Source organism: Daldinia decipiens (assembly GCF_022478715.1).
Source record: "Daldinia decipiens strain CBS 113046 unplaced genomic scaffold F4813scaffold_22, whole genome shotgun sequence".
Classification (NCBI taxonomy): domain Eukaryota; kingdom Fungi; phylum Ascomycota; class Sordariomycetes; order Xylariales; family Hypoxylaceae; genus Daldinia; species Daldinia decipiens.
In genome coordinates, this window is record NW_026054565.1 from 226,579 (window position 1) to 247,243 (window position 20,665).

The 20,665-nt window shown below is 46.4% G+C and overlaps 4 protein-coding genes across 4 annotated transcripts; 3 read left to right on the top strand and 1 right to left on the bottom strand.

Annotated features, from left to right (window-relative positions):
* Positions 1–2,773: 2,773 nt before the first annotated feature.
* On the bottom strand, positions 2,774–5,985 carry F4813DRAFT_363529 (V0/A0 complex, 116-kDa subunit of ATPase). The gene is made up of 5 exons (XM_049243709.1): positions 5,680–5,985; positions 5,522–5,600; positions 3,412–5,454; positions 3,135–3,355; positions 2,774–3,067 (listed from the first exon to the last, which is right to left on the bottom strand). Exons 1-5 carry the CDS (start codon positions 5,806–5,808, stop codon positions 2,936–2,938), a joined length of 2,604 nt encoding a protein of 867 aa, XP_049098497.1. The 5' UTR covers positions 5,809–5,985; the 3' UTR covers positions 2,774–2,935.
* A 301-nt stretch (positions 5,986–6,286) lies between these two features.
* F4813DRAFT_363530 (uncharacterized protein) lies at positions 6,287–9,812 on the top strand. The gene is made up of 2 exons (XM_049243710.1): positions 6,287–6,325; positions 6,376–9,812. Exon 2 carries the CDS (start codon positions 6,525–6,527, stop codon positions 9,090–9,092), a length of 2,568 nt encoding a protein of 855 aa, XP_049098498.1. The 5' UTR covers positions 6,287–6,325; positions 6,376–6,524; the 3' UTR covers positions 9,093–9,812.
* Positions 9,813–10,595: 783 nt separating this feature from the next.
* On the top strand, positions 10,596–15,175 carry F4813DRAFT_127953 (glycerophosphodiester phosphodiesterase GDE1). The gene is made up of 5 exons (XM_049238681.1): positions 10,596–10,797; positions 10,864–11,048; positions 11,120–11,238; positions 11,300–14,511; positions 14,573–15,175. Exons 2-5 carry the CDS (start codon positions 11,032–11,034, stop codon positions 14,651–14,653), a joined length of 3,429 nt encoding a protein of 1,142 aa, XP_049098499.1. The 5' UTR covers positions 10,596–10,797; positions 10,864–11,031; the 3' UTR covers positions 14,654–15,175.
* Positions 15,176–15,972: 797 nt separating this feature from the next.
* Positions 15,973–18,140, top strand: F4813DRAFT_381402 (intermembrane space AAA protease IAP-1; the record flags this gene model as incomplete). Its single annotated transcript, XM_049245671.1, has 2 exons — positions 15,973–17,592; positions 17,661–18,140. 2 exons carry the CDS (start codon positions 15,973–15,975, stop codon positions 18,138–18,140), a joined length of 2,100 nt encoding a protein of 699 aa, XP_049098500.1.
* Positions 18,141–20,665: the final 2,525 nt, after the last annotated feature.

Consider the following 20,665-nt stretch of genomic DNA (forward strand, 5'->3'; position numbering starts at 1 on the left):
CCAATATAAAATGTAAGGCTAGAAGCAGGTATTGGTGCTCGAAGATGAAAGTCTAGAAACTAGCCTGGGGCCATTAAAAGAAGCCTACAACTGAGAACTGCTCATACAATACGCCCGAGAATTTTGACGGTACTATTCCAGACGAATTTAATACTTTACCAATTATTAATGAGATCCTCATTAGTTATATAACTGACCTGTTTCAAGCCCCAATTGAAAAGCACGAGGTCTGTTCCGCTAAGTGCCCCGTATATGTACAGAGGTTTAGAGATCATAGACATGTGAACATCTAGCAATGCTCTCAATGATGCCATAAGAAACACTAGGATAACAACTCTAGAGCCATTGCTAACTCTAGTAATGCGTACCGATTCACGAAAAGGGCGATTATCTCTCATCAATATTACGATATGGCGATGAACCGCATTAAATAAATAAATAAATAAATAAAAAAGCGATTCCGACACTAGGAATAAAATTTTGATTGAAACGGCCCAATAAACATTGAACATACTACAGATCCGAGGGACAATGCGCTAAAATGTTCTGTTCGAACCAAACGTGTAGCACGGCATACAATAAAACATGGTTTTCGTCACATAGGACTAAAATATTGATTCTTCTCCACTACACGCGACAAGCGCATGAAAGCAATGAAAAATAAGCCTGTCAGACGTCCGCCATCGCCCACCCCGGCCACGCGCCCGAAGGCAAGACCGTGACAAATCGGGGTTGAGATCATTACCACTCTCTATACAGCACCTCTTGCGAAGGCCGCCACCCTTGCGGGTAGATCGAAAGTAAGGAGCAAGAAGACACAAGGCCTTGGTGCTCCCGTAAAAAGATTTTCACTCTAGGGCAACGGGGATATCATTCATCAACCAGGGTGGGATCTGTGGCTCCTGTAGGGAACACAGAGAAGGACGAATACTATAGAAATGATTCTCTGAAGTACTGCATTGGAAGACAGGTTAGTTCAATTGCTCAGGTTGGTAATATGGGGGGAGGGGTGAGACTGACTTGTCGACATGAAGAAGAAAGGGAAAAAAAAAATCGAAGGGAGGGGAGGGTGGCCAGATATTTATATGCATTGGGAGCAGGTTCACCGGTCGGCACAATCAGCTGTTGCCTGCAGGTTTTTTTTCGGTGGGGCAGATCTAACGCACTTGCCGATACGTACCCACAGATGTAAGAAGCTACTGCCATATTAACCAATCATTAAACCCCACAGCAACTGCTACGTGACTATGTACCTGAGTCCCAACCACCAGGAAAAAAAGTTTTCTACGCTAGAATCAATATTATTGGCTAAAAGAGAAACTTAGGTAGGTACCTACCTACCTAGGCAGAAAATTTTATTAGTACAGTATACATGTACATAGTGAGTCACCAAAATGTAATGAAATAACTTGTAGCTGCCTGCATGGAATTGATGCTAAGCAACTTTAGGTTGCTTAGGCAAGGTACGTATAAAATGGTATCTTGCAAATTTTACATGTGCATGAATTACTGTGATTGTAAGGAAAAATTACATTGTCTGCATCCAATAGAAAAATCGTTCAAAGTCATTGCTATGCATTGTTTTTAGGTAAATTCCTGAATCAAATTGACATAGAACAGTATGTAGGTATGTACCTTTCAGCGAGGTTCAAAGGCAGTGATTGCCATGTCTGAACATTGCTTAGGTGGAGTGGGGTTGCCTTGTTTGTCAAATCTAATCTAGCCAATTAAACTCCGACGTGGTGTTGCATTGCGCGACCTTTTTGGGAATAGTTAGGTTTTCTGCCAGGTGCGGTTGCTGATTATGCCCAGCCTCACCGCCCGCTCCAGAAATATAAATATCTGGCTCCTCTCCCCCAATTCTAGAACACTTCTTTTCCTTTTCTTCTTTAGCTCTCTTTGCCTTTTGGCTTAGATCAAGTGTAGTATCTGTTCTTTTCAGTTTAATCTCTGAAAGAGTCCTACTTGGACTCAATCGTGATTATTCTTATTTTTGTTCCGAGGGAGCGTATCCTCTGGGCTTGCCCATGATCGCACTCACTGTGTCCCTGGTATTACACTGCCTTCAGGTGACGCGAACATTCGTTTTTTTTTTTTTCATTACATCCCTTGGCTTGCCTGAGGATGTGAGGAAGAACCCGAATTTGGTAATATGAATTTGCATCCTAATATCTTTTTGTATCTGGTATTTTGTCCTTATAGTATTATTCTATCCCGCACGTCTTAGAAGTAGTGGACCTAGCCGTTTCCCACCGGATATCTGAATTTAAGAAGTGTGGTTGAATTATGTAATTATAAACAATGCTTTGATGCCTGCTATCGGGGCCGTACGGACGATAGCTATCTACATGATTGCTACATAATCTTGTCCAACATCCTTTGCGAACACCCAGAGGCTTAGTAGACGCTGTATCCCCGACTGTTTACAACTTGGTGTCAGCATAGGTTAGGGCATTTACGACATTTTAGCAATCCCTAATTCTTGAATTCGTAAAGCGAACGGCTTAGTATTGCTCGGTTGATAATAGATATATTGGAAACACTACGGCTTTCACAAGTAGCGCAATTAGATAGCTATGGTAGCAGAATGAGTACATATTCACTCCAATGTTTAGCTAAAATAATCGTATAAATTTCTATGCAAGGCTAAAATGACGTTCCACTGGCTCTCCTAATAGATGAAGTTCAGAGGAAGCCAATAGCCCACGTTCTATTCGAGAAGGACACCATCTATTCTATGTGAAAACCCCAACGCATGATATTAACTTGGTCACTTTTTATAGAATAGAGCATTATAATAATACGCTGCCAAAATTTATACCTGTGTAAAGGCTACAATAGTATCGATTGTTAATAGATCTACAGCTACGGATTCGCATAATACAAGTTTACTCATACACCCCAACCACTCTCACACTTTCGACCCCTATGCTGATTAACCTCTGAATTCAACTAACCCGTCGTCCTCCTCCAATAACGTTATAAAAGAAAAGGGAGTGAACATGTGACCCGCGAACTCAGCGTATTTCGATTGCGCCTCAACCCATTGCAGACGGAGAGAGTGCAACTAAAGGATAAAGTTAGTCGACATTTGATTTGTACCATGTAAAAAGTAGCCAGGGGGAGAAACTTACCATAGCGCTACAACCTTCCATACAAATGAGAATGGCACAAGAAAGGAAAAACCACAAATAGAAAGCAACAACGATCATGAAAACACCAAGGATGCCCGGCTTGGAGAGTGATGGGCCGAGAGTCATGTCCCAAAGCACAACACTTAGCTGCTGGTGAGCGAGTGACAACGCCCAGAGACGCAGGTAAGAAGCAGTGTGAGAAACACAGTTAAGGCAGAATTCTATACGTATAAATTAGTAAGTGCTTGCGACATCGATCCTAGTAATTATAACTTACCAATTGTGTGGATGACCTGATGGATCATGATCTCACTGAATTCAAACTCTTCATGGCCCTCGTCGTCGTCACCGTGCGCGATCATAGCAACGCCCTCACCATCATCGGTGTCCATACTGGGACGGCCGTTGCCGTTGCCGTTGCCGTTGCCGTTGACCTGGAAGTGCCCATCGCTTTCGTCCTCATCAAGCGCCGAGACTCTAGAGGGTTCGCCTATGCCACGATAGCCCTGGGCACGAGCACGGTTGTGCTCCCATCGCAAGTATAGTGGCTTCAGGAGCAACAGGATAGGAACCTGGGCAAAGGCAAGGAGTAACAGCGTAACTTGTACACCCTTTTGTCCTGGATATAGTTGAATATCCAATGTGCCGGGCTGCAGGAACATGTAAATCAGCATGTTCAGAAGTCCGGGGGGCTGTTCTCCGATCGCGAGCCAGTCCACAGACCACTTGTAAACAATGCAAATGACGAGGTAACCGAAGATGGCTTGGAAGAAGATCATCCCCGGTAAAAAGTTACCCCAGATGTCAATTGGCCTCTTGAAGTGTCTCGCATTGAAGTAGGATAGGCAGAGGGAGTATGTCATGTGCGCCCATCCAAGAATGATAGACATCTTCATCTTGTAACTGTTGCTAAACAACAAGTCATTCTCGGTACCATGCCAAAACCAGTCGAGACCAAACGGATATCGGTAGTCGCCCTTGAGCTTAGCCACAAGAGGCTGGCCCTCTTGCCATCCCTCAGGAACGTCCCATTCCCAGGCGCTGTCGAAGAAAGTGAAAGTCTTGGAAAACACATCGTTATAGATGAGACCTGTGAATAAGGAGAACACAGCCATGACCAAGGCAATGTATCGACCGTAGTAAATCATAGCGAAGAGTTCGAATGTGACTTTCTTCAGGGGCTTCTCCCAATATATCATAGCTAAGGAAGCAGAAAACATGATGGTGGCGTGACCGAAATCTCCGAACATGACGGCAAACAGGAAAGGGAAGGTAACGATAGCAGGTAGGGCAGGGTTGACCTCTTGGTAGGTCGCCGTACCGTATGCATTAATGATAGTCTGGAATGCTTCAGTGAATTTGTTGGTCTTCAAGTAAGTCGGAGGGGTCTTGTTTGTCTTGATCTCATTGATAATGGACGGAACAGACAGGCCTGCTCGGTTGGTCACATCTTGAAGCGTGGTACGAATGAGAGGCAAATCATTCGTAGGACACCAGCCTTCCGCAATGAGAGTCCGTCTCTGTCGGTCGAATAAGAAGAGATTGAGCGTTTGGTAGGTGGCCTTCTCCTTCGTGATCAAAATCATCCAAGCTGCAAGAGACTGAGCAATTTGTGTGAGCTCGGCTTCGAGAGTCTGCTGCGTATTGTGCAAGACGTTTCGAACATCGTTGAGACGGGCATTAACCTCATGCATCTGGTCGCGACGAAGGTCTGCGTTTTCATCGACGCTATAGATATCAGCGCCCATAGATTCCGAAATTTTGCGGATCTTGGCCAGGATTTCCTTGCCATGAGCAAAGATAACGAAGACATTCTTGTTAATAGACTCGTTATTACTCGGATCAACAAGGGGTTCGGGAATCTCGGATTGGTTCATATACAAGTTGCCGCGAAGCGTTCTCCAGAGAATGCGCTCGAAAGCAGCTACCCGGTCACGGTTTATAACACCAGCGACGAAGCCAATATTCATACCAGAGAAGGAACGTTCAACGTCGCCACTCCCATTGTGCTGCTCCACGTCTTGGAGTAAAGGAGCATCGTCATCCTCGGTCGAAGCTCGAATCTCCTCGACGTTTCCATGAGCCCGGTCAAAAAAGCCGCCAGCCTCGCGAAGAACCCATCGCCATTCGGTCAGCTCGACCTCGCGCTTCTTTAGTGTCTCGTAGCTGTCGTTCAATTGGAAGATGCGCTGCTCAAGGCTTTGAGTCCGCTCGGAGAGTTCATCGATCTCGGAAGTAGTGGGAGGAGCGAGCGTTTCGACATCAAGATCTAACCTTCGTAGAGGAATGCTCGCCTTTTCCATTTGGGAATGGAAGTAACCTGGGAGTATGTTAGACAGGATAACGCGACTCGCGACTCGCTGCGATCGTGGCTTTTCAAGGCTTACGAAGTTGGCGCTCAACATTGTCAAGCCTTCTGATCTCTTGAGTAAAGGTCCGCTGGAATGCACTGATATCACTGTTGAGCTAGATGGCTGTTAGTATTGCTCGATGCGTACGAATTGACGTTGGGATTGGCAGGGGATGGCAGGGGATGGCAGCATACATCTCGAAATTGGACCAGTCCAAGTTCTCCCAACGCGTTAACACATTCTCGGCTGATTTCGTTGGATATGTATAGTTGCACCATGCTCATGTCCGCAGAGCGGAACATGGACTGCTTTGAAGGAGCCATGGTTGATGGACTGCGCTCCAAAAGTCAGGCTGATGGTTCTCAATAGTAACGACGGAATGCGAACTGCAAGAAGGTAAGCTTGAATTAAACGTCGTAACCTTTGCAGGGGACCGCGCTTCTAATTTAGGAGGCCGGTTGGTTTGTGGCTTGAAGTCACGAGGCGTACTTGTGGCGTATGCATTCTTTAGCCAGAACTTTTGGAACCTGGGCATATGACGTAGAACTTAATTATATCCTCAACTATGTCTGTTAAGAATATGGAAATTCTTGAAGCAATCCTATACAAGTAATTAGGCTGGAGGGGAAAAGAAATATATCAAGATTTTTTTAAATTATTTGCAAATTTTCTATATTCTATTTCGAGCACCTATACCCAATATCGTGCAATGTATTATTATTTTTATTATTTTATGTCATTTGGGTGCCTCTTCACATGTACCAAGTTAGGTACCTAGGTACCTATAACAATAAGATCGGAGAGTGGGGTTAAGTACCTAAGTACCTAACCTATCCACCCGTATGGATTTTACTCTAACTACATGTACCTGATGGCTTATTACATATTAGTTTCTAAATTCCATTCACAACATCGAACCATCCCGATATCAAATTAATCGTCGAAATTTTTTTTTTGAACGCGGACAGTACCAACCGTACCGCTGTACCGCTACTATCGCCAATTGAGCTCGCATGAACACAGTCGATATGCCTTAGGTATGCATTGGCTGTTATCGAGGGCTGTCCGGGCGCAGTCTTCGTGTCGGTGCCGACTCTGCCTTCACTCCGGGAGTTCGATTGTACGGCATTTCACGAAAGTAGCCTCCAGGCGAAAAGTACTAGCTGCTGATTTCTTCACTGCCTGTTATACGACTATACTTGGCACTGCAACTGTTATAGATGCCCGGAGGAAGGAAGTGAGGAAGAAGGAACTCGACGAGAAACTAGAGAAGGCCAGAGCCGCATTGGGCAACTTGGGTGTCCACGACTCGTCCAGCCAACAAAGTGAAGGGGTCGACAGTCCCGACTCCGGCACTGTGATTATTTCGCGCAGTTCCGACGATGGGCCTAGAAGAAAGGAACAGGTTGCTGCCAACAGTCTACTGCAAGAGTTAGGAGTTCTATACGAAATTACTCGTCGTCCAGTATCGCGTCTATCATGGATACAAACACAGTTAGAATGGGCACACGTTGAGGCCGCCATCGTTGCGGAAGAGCAAGACTCCGGATCTCTACTGAGAGAGCCAAAATCTGCTCAGCAACTGCGAAGGACAACGGCGACAGTCGTAGAGTTGGTAAATCAACTCATATATCAAAGTCATACTTATAAGAGCACTCGGAGCCAAGACGTAGATGCCAAGGAGCAGGAAAATAGCCTAGACAGTGCCGATTACAAGGAGCTGAAGGATATATTGCAGACTTTCCACTATCCAAGTTATAACCAACCTACCGAGGACCCTGGTGAAGCCGCGAGGATTCGGTTCCTCCTTGGGGAATCCATACGGCGTATCTTCAATCACGCCACAAATACTAGAGAGATTATAACCAAGATATGTTATAATCTCTTGACAGTCGGTGTGCCTCCGAGTATCCACACTTATAATACGTTAATTGCAGGTTTCAACCGGATTCAATGTCCCGATCTCGCGCAGACAGTTGTCGATTCCTACATCCACAGAACAACCTGGCCTGCCACCGAGCAGACCGCCGTATGTCTGATCAATCACTACCGAGGGATAAATAAGGAAGAAGGCATACGAGATATCATCCAACGAATGAGGGGTGTCAGAGGTGATGGTTTACACTTCCGAATTATCGACAAGAAAGCTATATATACGCGAGACTGGTTAGCATGGGCTATCGAGAACTGCGCCTCGCGCAAGTATGCCTATGTGGAACGAATGCGGCGAACGGATGCTGTATTCACTAGTATTATAAAAGGCTGGTTATACTGTGGAGAACTCGGCAATGCCGGCGCGGCCTTTGTGACATGCGTGCGTTATGGAGGTTCGATCACCATTCAAACGCTCCAGGAACTCTTTACGGCGTGTCTATCAACAGTTGATTATACCGCAGCGCGGCGATTGGTGACGGGGTTGGCTAAGAACATACGCAGCTTTGCGACTTGGATCGATTGTACTGTTCATCAAGAATCAGTAAATACGTCGCGTCAACTTATTATGAGCCTCTTAAATCTAGTTGACATTTGTCGGCTTCCTTTTAATTTCGCACCTGTCTCCGAATCCTACATCCAGACATTGCAGAAGCTCAGATCTCTAATCAATCTTACCCGGCTCGAACTAGAGATAGAAGAAACGGCGAATTTATGCGTGGCCACGTTCGAGGAATTGACTTCGAGTGGATCATTGGTAACCCGGCTTGATAAGGCCCTTGCCATGCTTGACTCAGCTCAGCTCAGCAGGCAAAAGACTGCAAGGTCGCTCGCTCATTTCGGTAGGCTGGCAGAACTCCTTTCTATTGAAAGGAGGTGCCGCGACCTGGAGACAAGAATCAAATCCACGACGGCTTTAACGACGGCTACCATTCTTAAAATCAAGACGGGATATGAGTTTGACCCATCCGCAATTCTCACTTCGAAGCAAGAATCTCCGATCTGGTATCGGCGAGAGTATTTCTTTTGGTACCAGCGGCATCGCCACGACTCCCTCGTCAATGCTCTGCAAAACATTCAAATCAGCTTGGGTCCGATGACAATAGAGGATATAAGGTCGCAACTTCTTCGACGCCTACCCGACCCTATTCTGTCGAGAAGGCTAGGGAATTCTGGGCATCCAGAGAACCTAGGCATAAGAGCACTGACGAGCTTTTATGCATCAGACATGTCACACACCAACAAGCACCAAGATGTAGATGTCTTTTGTAGTAGGCTTATAAGCCAGCTCGAGCAAGAATTTGTTGACATTGAAAACACGATCAGAGCTATACTATTCGCTCACCTCAGCGGCGATACTCAGAGGAAGCTTAGGTTCCAGTATCCAGACTTCTACAAGATGCCTTTCAAGAAACTCTACAAGTACCAATTGCGGAGAAGCATCTTCAAGAAGGTCTCTGCCATAGATGAGCAGCAGTCCGGCGGTATGAAACCACCCGACCAAATAAAACCGGCAACCAGAGCCAGCGAGGGGCCATTAGGGATACCGAGAGATATACATATAAGCATCGAAGAGGGGTTACATTTAGACCGCTCTAGCACAAAGCTTCACTCGGCGGGTTCATCTGAGTTGTGCGATGCTGACGCCGCTCTCCCCTTGTCCGTGTTAGGATGAGGGGCGAGGGTGAGTGCCAGCGAAGGAGAGGGTTCAATTGGATACTGGGGAAGCTTGGCACAGAGTCAAGAGAATCTTGAGCTAAACCTCTATCCCCATCCCCTCGTATATAAAACAGCTATACCTAGGTACCTAGGTCTGTATAATTTAGTCGTGGACTGATATTATGCTCGCTGAGTTGCGGCATATTGTACCTAGAAACGGCCACAGTTCCGGTCCCGGTCCCGATACCGGATGTTAAATAAGAATAATTAGTAAACCATTCGAGGTCTAGTTTTGTCTCGATTTCGGCACATACGTGTCTTCCTGTCGTGCGATATGTGTATCTGCTATCCATCAGAACCGATTGGGATAGATGCTGTGCTTAGGTGCGTAAATAAGGTGTGTAGGTCTGAGGGATTATCCTCTAGAAGATATCTAACCCAGGTACCTAAGTACTAACACCGAAATATGGAATGCGGCATAAACATCTTATCGAATACCCGTAAGTGTGTAAAGGGTTGTCCTACACGATAAGTTGAAAAGTGGTGCGGTAGCGTTACATTGCCTAGACCCTGCGGATTATTATTCATAGGTTTGTCTTTCTTGGGTCGATGCGTATAGCTGTATGGAGGTATCTACATAGGTAGGTACTGAAATGTAAGGTCAAGATTGATAATGTACCTGTTTATACTATAGTACATGCTTGCATCATGATGCGAATGGAAAAAAAAAAAAAAAAAAAGGTATGGAGGAAAAAGGATGGAGTCGGATCAATTCAATAAAGTATATGGCGGAGCTTCTGTACTACACTACATGGTACCTTATGTACCTATTCACCGTGCCGTGAAGGCGCCGTTAGCAAGTACTTACAAGTATAAGCGGGGGCTGTAAATGCGAACATACCTACCTATACTTTATAGGTACGGTACCTGAAAAGCACTAGTATACGGTATCGATGCGCACATGTAAACTGGTGGGTGTCCTTATAAGTCTTTCCGGTTGGCCAATTAGATATCTCCATCTACATCACGTCTCTCCACGGCAAGGGTCTACTGGCCCCTTGAGATCCCACAACTCTACGAGCCAACAAGAAACGAAACTTAAACCATTTAACCTCACTGCCTCACTGCCTCACCGCCCGGGAATGTAAAAAAGCGGAGCTTTGGTAGTTTTTAATGGATCGATCTAAAGCTTACTGCATCACTAGAGACAGGACGGATGTACAACGAAGCTGTTTAGTTGGTCGATTGTAGATGACAGGTTCGAAGGGTTTAAGGGTCCGGCTGTATTCTCTTCTTCCCCCCTACCTCCAAGCTTCTCCCCAGACTCTACCATAAATAGGTACATGTACTGCATACACATCAACGTCAGGACGCTTTGCGGTGTAAAAGTTTACTAGGTTAAGTAACACTGATCTTTACCTTGCCTTCACTTCCCTACATAAGGTCCGGTGCTTGACCTAGATCTTTGTTTCTGTTGTTTCTATGTTCGCCACTTTCCCTACATAAGAGAAATTATCATTCTCGATTGTCAATATTGAAGTTTGGTAAACGTCAATGGCTCTGAATACCTGCCTTCGACAGCAAGAGATTCAGTCGACAGGTTATTCATAATAACAACCGAGCCACGCAGCATCATTCGTCTGATATCGAGTAGCCAGCGGCTATTCTTCTTGCAGCTGTTATTCATAGTCTACCTATCTAACTCGGAATCCCGAGTTGGTGTAAGTCAGGCACTTCTTTGGAGCATTGACCATGATGGAATAATGTCCAGCTAATTGATTACCTAGATAGGCACCTTGTTTGACATTAGTCACTACCCCGAGTTAATCATATTCTTTTTCGCTACTTGGCCAGTGTCCATTTCTATTTAACTCGATTTCCCATCTTTATTATACCGGGTTAAACCTTCTTCTTCATTGTACACCATCTACCGACTAGGAAAAGACAGGCGCAAGATGAAGTTCGGAAGAAAGTAAGGATCACCAACATATCTGAGAGCATCCCGCAATTCTACGTCCAAGAGCTGACACCTTTTTTATATAGTTTACCTCGTAACCAAGTCCCCGAGTGGGCATCTTCGTACATCGATTACAAAGGTCTAAAGAAGTTGATCAAGGCAGCTACGAATGCTGTAAATGCAGGAGAGGACGTTGATCTAGCAGGTGGGCTAATTTCTCGACGCTACGTCGAAACCCGTTGCACCCCCTAACCTGATACACACAGAGTTTTTCTTCGCTCTGGACCGTAACCTCGAAGATGTCGATTCCTTCTACAACAAGAAGTTTGCCGAGGCCCATCGCCGTATCAAGTTACTCGAGGATAGATATGGTAGGAGTCCGGAGGTCGTTGCAGAATTGGATGACCAGGAGAGCGAAGAGCTTATGGGAGCTCTGCTTGAGCTTCGAAATCAGCTGCGCAACCTACAATGGTTTGGCGAAATTAATCGCAGAGGTTTCGTGAAGATCACAAAGAAGCTGGATAAGAAAGTACCGAACACGACCACTCAGCAACGATATATTACGACCAAGGTCGACCCTAAGCCTTTCGCCAAGGATACCACTGTTGTACGGCTGATCAACGAGATTAACAAGTGGCTCTCCGCGCTTGGAGATGCGCAGAATTTCGACGATGCCAAGTCAGATAAGTCTACGCGTTCAGTGCGTTCTCTTGGAAGAGTGACCGCGAAGGTCATGTTGAACGTCTCGCAACCCGTTCTAGACCAGCTTGATGTCGCAATTCGTAAGGATGACATTGCAACACTACAGAGTATCCTAGAAAGCGAGAAGCTGGTGACACCCGAACAGGCTTCGCAGGAGATGCTGCTCAACCTCCTACAGCGTTCTATTTCCGCTCGGTCAAGGGCCTGCATCACACATTTGGTAGGGCAAATTAAGACGTTAGACGAACCGGGAGACATAAATGAGCGCAATTGCGTTCACCGTCTAGTCATCCATATTGGACGGAGTAAATCATCACAAGTTGGCGATCTGGAACCCAACGCGGTTTCTCTTCCAATAAAGTCTCACTTTAACAGTCACTATGTTGCGCCACCCCAAACTAATGGTTCGACGGCGACACGATCGGCAAATGGAAACGGCCCTGTGACGCAGCTATTAAGCAAGGAAGATGAAACAGTACAGCTCCTGTGCTATCTTCTCGACTCCCTTCAAGGAGAGCAGCGCCGTGCGTTGTTGGCTAGAGACACGTTAGGCCGCATGCCTCTCCATTATGCGGCGCAATTCGGCATTGTCGTTCTCTGCCAGGTTGTCATGGCGAAGATGCAGGAATGGGGACAGTTCAATGTCGAAGATGGAATTGATGCCCCTGAGTGGCAGGATACAGAAGGCAATGCGCCACTTCATCTTGCAGTCATCGGTGGTCACCCATTGACTACGAAGTGTCTTTTGCAGGGAGAGAACTGGCAGGGCCCAACTCATAAAGAAGGTGTTGCTAGGAAATCTGTGTCTAAATCCAGCGCCGTATTGGCATTGGCTACGAAATCGAATTTCGTATACATTGTGCGGATGCTCGTGGAGGCCGGTATAGATATAAACTGGCAAGACGAGACAGGAGAGACTGCGTTGCATATTGCTGCTAGATTTGGACACGTCGAGTGTGCTAAGATCCTGCTTGAGGGGTCACCCGAGCAAAAAGTGAAGCTGGAATTGCCGGAGAAATCGTTCGCATGGACTCCTCTACACATATCAGCCGTTGATGGACATCTTCCCGTGGCGCAACTACTAATAGAAGCGGGGGCAGATGTTGGGAAAACGGATTCTTTCGGGTGGACCGCCAAAGAACACGCAGCTTTGCGAGGACATCTGAACATAGCGAAGCTACTCGCGGAGCATGAAGTTAGCTCATTATCTGCGAATGGCGCGGAGGATACTCAAGCGCCGCATTTGGTTTCGTCCTCACCTCCAGAAACGTTATCTCTTGAAGACCGAAGGTCAGACGGGAGCACCCGGATCACGGAGCCAATCAAATCTTTCGGTCACCGTTACCTAAAAGATAACAGCCTTGTGATGGTGAGCTTAGGGTCCATGGATATGCGGAAGAATATCGAAGCTGTCAAACTCGACCGCGTTCCTTTAACGGAAGCGCATACCAATCAGCTTGACACGGCCCTATCCGTTGTGGTTTCAGCTCAGGGGGCGCAGGGGGAGCCAACTATCATTGATCTGCCAGTACACGAGAACATATCTACCGAGCCGATCTTGTTTACTACCTCGGATGCCTCAAATGTCAGATTACTCTTCGACATCGTGCCTACCTACTCTGGCAATGAGAAAAACAAGGTTGGCCGTGCGGTAGCGTTGCTATCATCTGTCCGTCCGTCACTTGGGACGAAGCGAATGAACCTTCAGGGAGATGTATGTGTACCAATCCTGGGCGCAAACTTAGAAGTTATTGGTGCTGTTAACTTCAACTTCCTCATCATCACGCCATTCTCGCATCCAAACATGGAAATCAACTCTCACCAGACGTACTGGAAGAAGTTGTCTTCTACTATGGTCTTCGGTCATCGTGGTCTTGGCAAGAATTTCCTCGAGAACAAATCGCTCCAGTTGGGCGAGAACACGGTTTCGTCATTCATCGCTGCGGCTAACTTGGGGGCTCACTATGTTGAATTCGACGTCCAGCTCACTAAAGACCACGTACCTGTCATATATCACGATTTCTTAGTGAGCGAGACCGGTATAGATGCGCCGGTTCATACATTGACCTTGGAGCAATTTCTCCATATCAACAATGAGTCTCAGCCAAGACCTGGAAATGAATCTCCCGAGAAAAAAGGAGATAATACTAATGGAAACGGTGTAAAAGAGCCGGGACCGAGGCAAAGATCTCTTTCTGTGGACTTGGCTAAAGGTGTGAAGAGCAATCTTGACGAGCGTATGAAATACACACTTAACTTCAAAAAGAAGGGCTACAAGGCAAACACCCGGGGAAATTTTGTTCAGGCGCCGTTTGCCACTCTTGAGGAGCTCTTCAAGAAAGTACCAGAAAATGTCGGGTTCAATATTGAGATGAAGTACCCCATGCTACTCGAGAGCGAGAAAGAGGATATGGATACGTATGCGATTGAGCTCAATTCGTTCTGCGACACTGTCTTGAATAAGGTGTACGACTTGACTAAGAATCGTCATATTATCTTCAGCAGTTTCAACCCCGACATCTGCCTCTGCCTCAGCTTTAAGCAACCGAGCATTCCGATTTTGTTTTTAACAGATGCGGGGAACGAAGAGGTCAGCGACATCAGGGCTAGCAGTCTTCAGGAGGCTATCCGGTTCGCGAGCCGCTGGAATCTGCTGGGGATTGTGAGTAACGCGGAGTCGTTCGTGAACAGTCCTCGGCTGGTCAAAGTAGTGAAGCAGACTGGGTTGATCTGCGTCAGCTACGGAGTTCAGAACAATGATCCTATATTGGTCCAGGTAAGTTACTGTACGTAGAATTAAAACGAGTTAAGAGGCTAACGATCATCTCACTATATAGCGCCAGGTTAAGGAAGGTATTGATGCGGTGATCGTGGATAATGTCCTTGCGATTCGTCGGGGATTGACGAATGATGACTGAGCATTATGTATAGAGAAAGGGAAAGGGGGAGAAAGACAGAGAGCTAGACTCATTGGACCTATTAAAAATGAGTGCCTAATCTAAGAGAGATAGATTAGAATTATTTAGCCTTTAGGTACCTATTAACCTATCTCAGGCAGTTTAGCGATAACTCTGCTAGATATCAATAGCTTTCACGGTGCGTTGAGTTAGGTACGTTAAGTCGCTATTCATAAGTGGAATAATATAATGAGTGGTGTATCCACTACATGTATCGTCGAAGCTAATTGCGAGTATGGAGCAAAGTTGATTTTGACGTTATCCACGTGGGTGATCCAACTGTGACGACACATCCAAAGACATACATAGGTACCTTAGGTTGGGTTAGGTAAGAGCCCGGGGCAGATAAGAGTAATACATAGCAATAGCGATAGCCTTCTATCCACAGCTGAGCAAAATTGTTCAACCAAGATATGCACTTAAGCGCACCCGGTTCTAAACTTTCGCCGAAGACCGGCCGTATTGGTAAGGACAGCACCTAGCAACCTGCCGGTGATCACATCACCAACGCAAACCAAACTTGCAAGAGATTCGCCGCAATTTTCCTTGAGTTTCTGATTCTAGTGACTACCACCAAGGCTTTGCAATTCCCGTTCGAGGAGAATGCGGCCTCCTTCCCAATCACCAATCAGAAGCTGATCGCTCTTCTCTTTCTTTAGATTCATTTCTATCTACTAAATCAGGTGAATTTACGCTTTGAATTGGTCATCTTTTTATTTCTTTTTTTTTTTTTGCCTCGCCGCCACTCTTTGCGCATATCACGTCTATCCTTCGAATTCTTCAATGCGAGCAAGTATCGAATAGCCAACACTGACTGACTAAGCGGATACTTGAGCCAAGTCGCCATGGCGTTTCAAACGTCAGCTCTGCCGAGCATCGCGGCGGCGACGACGGATTTATGGCCCTCACTATTGAACACGTTGATGGTATCATTCCGAGCGCCTACGCTGCCGCCTTTGAATCCGAAACTACCTCGAACCCTCAAAGTCGAATCGAATCATCAACGGGCGCATGCCCAGCCTAAGCCCTCTCCAGTTATTCCCAAGTTTGAGCTTCCCGAGTTTCTTCGAAATGCCCAACACGATGCCCGTCTCATGCCCACCGCCTCTGTAAAGAATATTCCGGCTCCCTTCGATATTCGCTCCTCGATTTCGAGTATGCAGCGTACCGCGCTCATTGCAGCGAATCCGGTGGTGCATCGTCTATACCCACAATATCTATCGGTCCGCTCTATGTCGACGTCCACTGCTCCACGTATATTCCCGAACCAGTTAACGAAGATGAATCTGCCCCAACGACGATCTTTTCAGGCCGGTGGTCTGTCTAGGAACTTGCTTGCCCATATGGAAGAGTCTGCCAATAGGAACCCAACTAGTGCCACCGCTCAAAACGCATTCTATCAGGCCCTCTTGAAAGCTAATATGCCCGCTATCATCATTGAGAGATATCAGTCTGGACGCTTTGCAACGAACGGTGCTGCAACTGAAGCGTACCATAAAGCCTTGAACATGTTAACTCCGAATGGTGGCCAGGGAATTCAAGACGAAGAAATCAGCCAAACTGTTAAGAATCTACCTGGAGACCTAACCCCCACGCAAGTCCAAGCTGTCACTCAGGCTCTAGCTGCTCGATCCCGCGGTAGCAACCTAGCAGTCTCTAAAGGCGGCCAGGCGACGGGTGGCAAGGATGGCCCGCTTCACGTTGTCGTCGATGAGACCCTTGGTGGCAGTATCTTTCGCTGGGTTAAATTTCTTCTCTGGTTCTGTCTCTTCACCTATCTCAGTTTAGTCGTTGTAACTATGCTTATCGATGCCTTGAGTATTTTCAAGCGACCTGGTGGCAAAGTCGAAAGTGAGGTCAAAGCGGAACATCAGAAGACTCGATTCTCAGATGTGCACGGTGCTGACGAAGCCAAGGAGGAATTACAGGAGATGGTCGACTTTCTGCGCAACCCCGACAAGTTCTCCCAACTAGGCGGTAAACTCCCCAAAGGTATTCTGCTGGTAGGCCCTCCTGGTACTGGAAAAACGCTTCTCGCAAGAGCTGTCGCTGGCGAGGCCGGTGTCCCGTTCTTCTACATGTCTGGTAGCGAATTCGATGAGGTTTATGTCGGCGTTGGTGCGAAGAGAGTCCGGGATCTCTTTGCCGCTGCCAAATCTAAGTCGCCTGCTATAGTCTTCATTGACGAGCTTGATGCTATAGGAGGTCGTCGAAATGCGCGCGACGCCGCATACGTGAAGCAGACTCTGAACCAACTTCTTACTGAACTTGATGGATTCGATCAGACCAGCGGTGTTATTATCATCGGTGCTACTAATTTCCCAGAGTTACTCGACAAGGCCCTTACGCGACCAGGTCGTTTTGACCGTCACGTCGTTGTTGACCTGCCTGATGTCCGTGGTCGTCTTGCCATCCTTAAGTACCACGCCCAGAAAATCAAGGCTGCCAAGGATGTCGATCTCCAAGCTATCGCTTTAGGTACTTCCGGACTTTCTGGTGCCGAGCTCGAAAATATTGTTAATCAAGCCGCCGTTCACGCGAGCAAGGCGAAGGCGGCCTCGGTCAGGAAAGAAGATTTTGATTGGGCCAAGGACAGAGTCATCATGGGTGCCGAACGAAAGACAATGGTTATAAGCGCCGAAGAGAAAGAAATGACAGCTTATCACGAGGCTGGCCACGCGCTTGTCAACCTATTGACCAAGGGTTCTGGCTCAAGCTTGTACAAGGTCACCGTCCTGCCTCGCGCACACTCACTAGGTCACACAGCCTCTCTGCCAGAAATGGACAAATATTCCTACACTATAAGCAATTATTTGGCTCGGATAGAGATGTGTCTAGGAGGTAAACTTGCTGAAGAGATTGTCTACGGAGTTAACCAAGTTACCAGTGGCGCATCATCGGTAAGAGTGCACCCTGCACTTACTTATTCGTATTTGAGTATGAATTTGAGCTGATAATATACACTCAGGATCTCCAAGCAGCAACCGCTGTTGCATTCGATATGGTTGCCAGCTTGGGCATGTCTGCCAAACTCGGAAATATGGAGTACAGGAGCCGATACGACTCCCTGAGCAGCGAAACCAGGGCCCAAGTCGAGTCCGAAGTCCAACGCACACTGAACGAAGCTTATGAGCGAGCCCGGAAACTTCTAATGGATCATCGTAAGGAGCTTGACCTCCTAGCCAAGGCGTTAGTCGAGTACGAGACGCTGAGCAAAGAGGAAGTTGAGAAAGTTATCCGTGGTGAACGGTTACCTAACCGTATAGCCGTTCCGAAAGGCCCTATGACCATCCCGTCGTCCGCCAAGCCTCCAGCCCCAGGCGAACTGGCACCCCCTGCTCCGGGAGGGGATGACGGCCCACCCCCGCCGCCAGTTCCGCCAGCACCGGGCGGACTCGCCCCAAAAACTCTCCCTCAGGATGGTTCAAGCGAGGAACGGGATAGCTAATCTAGTGACTATTAGTGGTTTATCTATATTATTATACCTCGATGCCCAACTTCCGTCGAAGATGAGATGGGGAAACCGGCAGCTAGTTATAGCCATGCATAGTGGCGAGTTTACCGAGCTTAGGATTGTGTTAGGCGGCATTGCCACGTAAGCACTATCTGTGCACAGCGCGGTTGATGACAAGCGCAGAGGAAGCGAGAAAGAAGGGGAACACCACTTGAAGCGTTAGCTATAGCCTATAGCCCATTCATGCAAGATGATTGAGGTCCGCAGAGGCGGTCGGGTGTTTGTATTAGCGCGTCCTATAGGGTATCACCACTGCATTATTGCCTGCCGTTATTGTGAATAATCAAAGGAGGCAGTTAACAGTTGAGTCGATAGTTTTCTTGCGTATGTGTATTATGTCACCTCATGAAAATAGAAATAAGATCATACATGTAAACAAATGTAACTGATAGGGAAGAAGGCTCAGTTTTTGTTGTTTCCCCAGAGAGAAATATCGTAGGAAATTATTACCTTACGCCGAAGGAACATTGTATGCATTTGATTGCTTGCTCACTGAGATAATTCAGTATGCACTAGTCAGTGAATGAATACATTATCCTCGAATTGTCACGTTCGTGGTCTTCATACGAGATTATTTATCAAGATGGTTGGCTGTTTGCTACACTGGGAATATAGGGGTAGAAGTTTCGACCTCATCAACAGGTAACATGTAATACAACTATTCCAATATCAAGGAAAAAACAGCCGAGAAAAAAAGGAACAAAAAAGTATAAAACGTACAACACCAGGGATTCGCTGGGCATCACCGACCCAACTACCAATCCGACAGTATCTGGCTTGTCTAGGGGGGAGAACGGACGGGATCCCGAATTTTCCAGATCTTATGGTCGTACGTGATGTGACGTCTTGTTGTGCTGCTGGGGTTTATATTATTTGCCTGGTTGCCCTACGTATATCTGTAAGTCAGTCCATCTCTATCCGTCTGTCTACTTACACGAGAGTGGTTTATCTTCTCTTAGGATAAAAGCCCTTGAGCACCGCTGCTGCTATCTTCCATTTCTACAGCTCTAACGTAGGTAGTTGCCTTTAGGAGTAGGATAGCATTTTCCTCCCCCAAACCTATAATTATATGAAGCCCCTTACGCTACACCAGACATGTCATCATACGCGCTACTGCAGTGACCAAATTAGTTGATTCAATTTAGAGTTATCAAACTGGCGAGCATGTTGAGTGAGTTTAGGTTCGGTTCCTATTGGCGTTAATGGTCTCTCGCATGCAGTTCATTCCTGTGCCTTATATTGGTTCGTCCACTACCATCTGAGTAACAGCCACATCCTGCTCGCAGCCTTATAGCATCGACACCATACTGCACAACGAAGTAATATAGTTACTGTGTACGCATTAATAATGCAGATCGACGTATTGGCACCCAGGTTTCACTAGGCTAATAAAAAAGTTAAGTGACAGGCGGCATATTACACCAGAGCTATAGGCCGAAGCTATCTCTCAGACAATCCCTCTATATGCGCGGTCCTCGCAGCCGAAGTTCGCAGTAAATTCGGCCGGGACATCAACAACAGCGTAGCACTAGGCAACCAGAAGTGCCTATATAACTCAGTGACAAAATAGACGATACGTAGCCGGTGATGGGGAGTTGCCGGAGCTCGTAGGACTCAGAGAATATTCAAGTACCGTATTCGTAGGTCACTCACAACACTGCTTACACTCCGAGATCAATGCGTATGTAAGAACAATGTGCTTAAAGAGATATGATTACGAATGTATAACACTAGCAACGCAAAGGATTCTGAGTTGAAGCCCTATTGAGGTAGGTACTCTTCATAGCTATTCAGAATCGTAACCAGTACGAAGCGAACACCCAATGAAGACACCAAACTGGAAAGCCCAAGATCCTCATGCTTCAAGTGGTACATAATAATGGCTTGATGACACAGGTAGATATAGCAACGTAAAATTAATTCATTTGGTGAGGATTCGTAATTGTTCCCGTCTTTTACAAACATGTTGAAAAATATATCTTCTCCGCACAATATGTAGTAATGTTAATGAAAACGAGCTCACGTCTGAGGTAATTAGCCGCCACTGTGGTTGAGTAGGTAGGTATATATATGAATATATTAATAGTGGCATACTTCTACAGAAGTCTCAACAAGTAGGTTCAAAGGGCTTTTAACGGTGATGAAAGGTTAGGTACCTAACCTAGATAGCTACACGAATAACTACCCGATATCCTGATGGCTATAGTTGCTTCGTGTTGATATTACCTATGATTCATCGATGGCAGTTTGTCTCCTGTTTACTAATTAAAATTAATATAAGATAGTATTTATGATTCGAGGCACGTTTAGGGGTGAAACGTAAGTTTCCGTCAGTCCAAACTTTTAGGGTCTCGCAGCTTATCTGGAGCGAGTGGTAGTATGGCTACCAGTAGTAAGACGGAAGGGCTTCGTTTCTAAATACAGAGGATGCGTATCATTTATAGAAAGACCGTGATATA

What these genes read in the sequence shown, in the direction of transcription:
- F4813DRAFT_363529 (XM_049243709.1), bottom strand. Translation starts at nt 5,808, where the DNA reads ATGGCTCCTTCAAAGCAGTCCATGTTCCGCTCTGCGGACATGAGCATG. An exon ending in CAATGTTGAGCGCCAACTTC is followed by an intron (nt 5,455 to 5,521) that starts GTAAGCCTTGAA and finishes ACATACTCCCAG; the next exon opens with GTTACTTCCATTCCCAAATG. An exon ending in TGGAAGGTTGTAGCGCTATG is followed by an intron (nt 3,068 to 3,134) that starts GTAAGTTTCTCC and finishes TTTATCCTTTAG; the next exon opens with TTGCACTCTCTCCGTCTGCA.
- F4813DRAFT_363530 (XM_049243710.1), top strand. Translation starts at nt 6,525, where the DNA reads ATGCATTGGCTGTTATCGAGGGCTGTCCGGGCGCAGTCTTCGTGTCGG.
- F4813DRAFT_127953 (XM_049238681.1), top strand. An exon ending in AGAGGACGTTGATCTAGCAG is followed by an intron (nt 11,239 to 11,299) that starts GTGGGCTAATTT and finishes TGATACACACAG; the next exon opens with AGTTTTTCTTCGCTCTGGAC. An exon ending in ATGATCCTATATTGGTCCAG is followed by an intron (nt 14,512 to 14,572) that starts GTAAGTTACTGT and finishes CTCACTATATAG; the next exon opens with CGCCAGGTTAAGGAAGGTAT.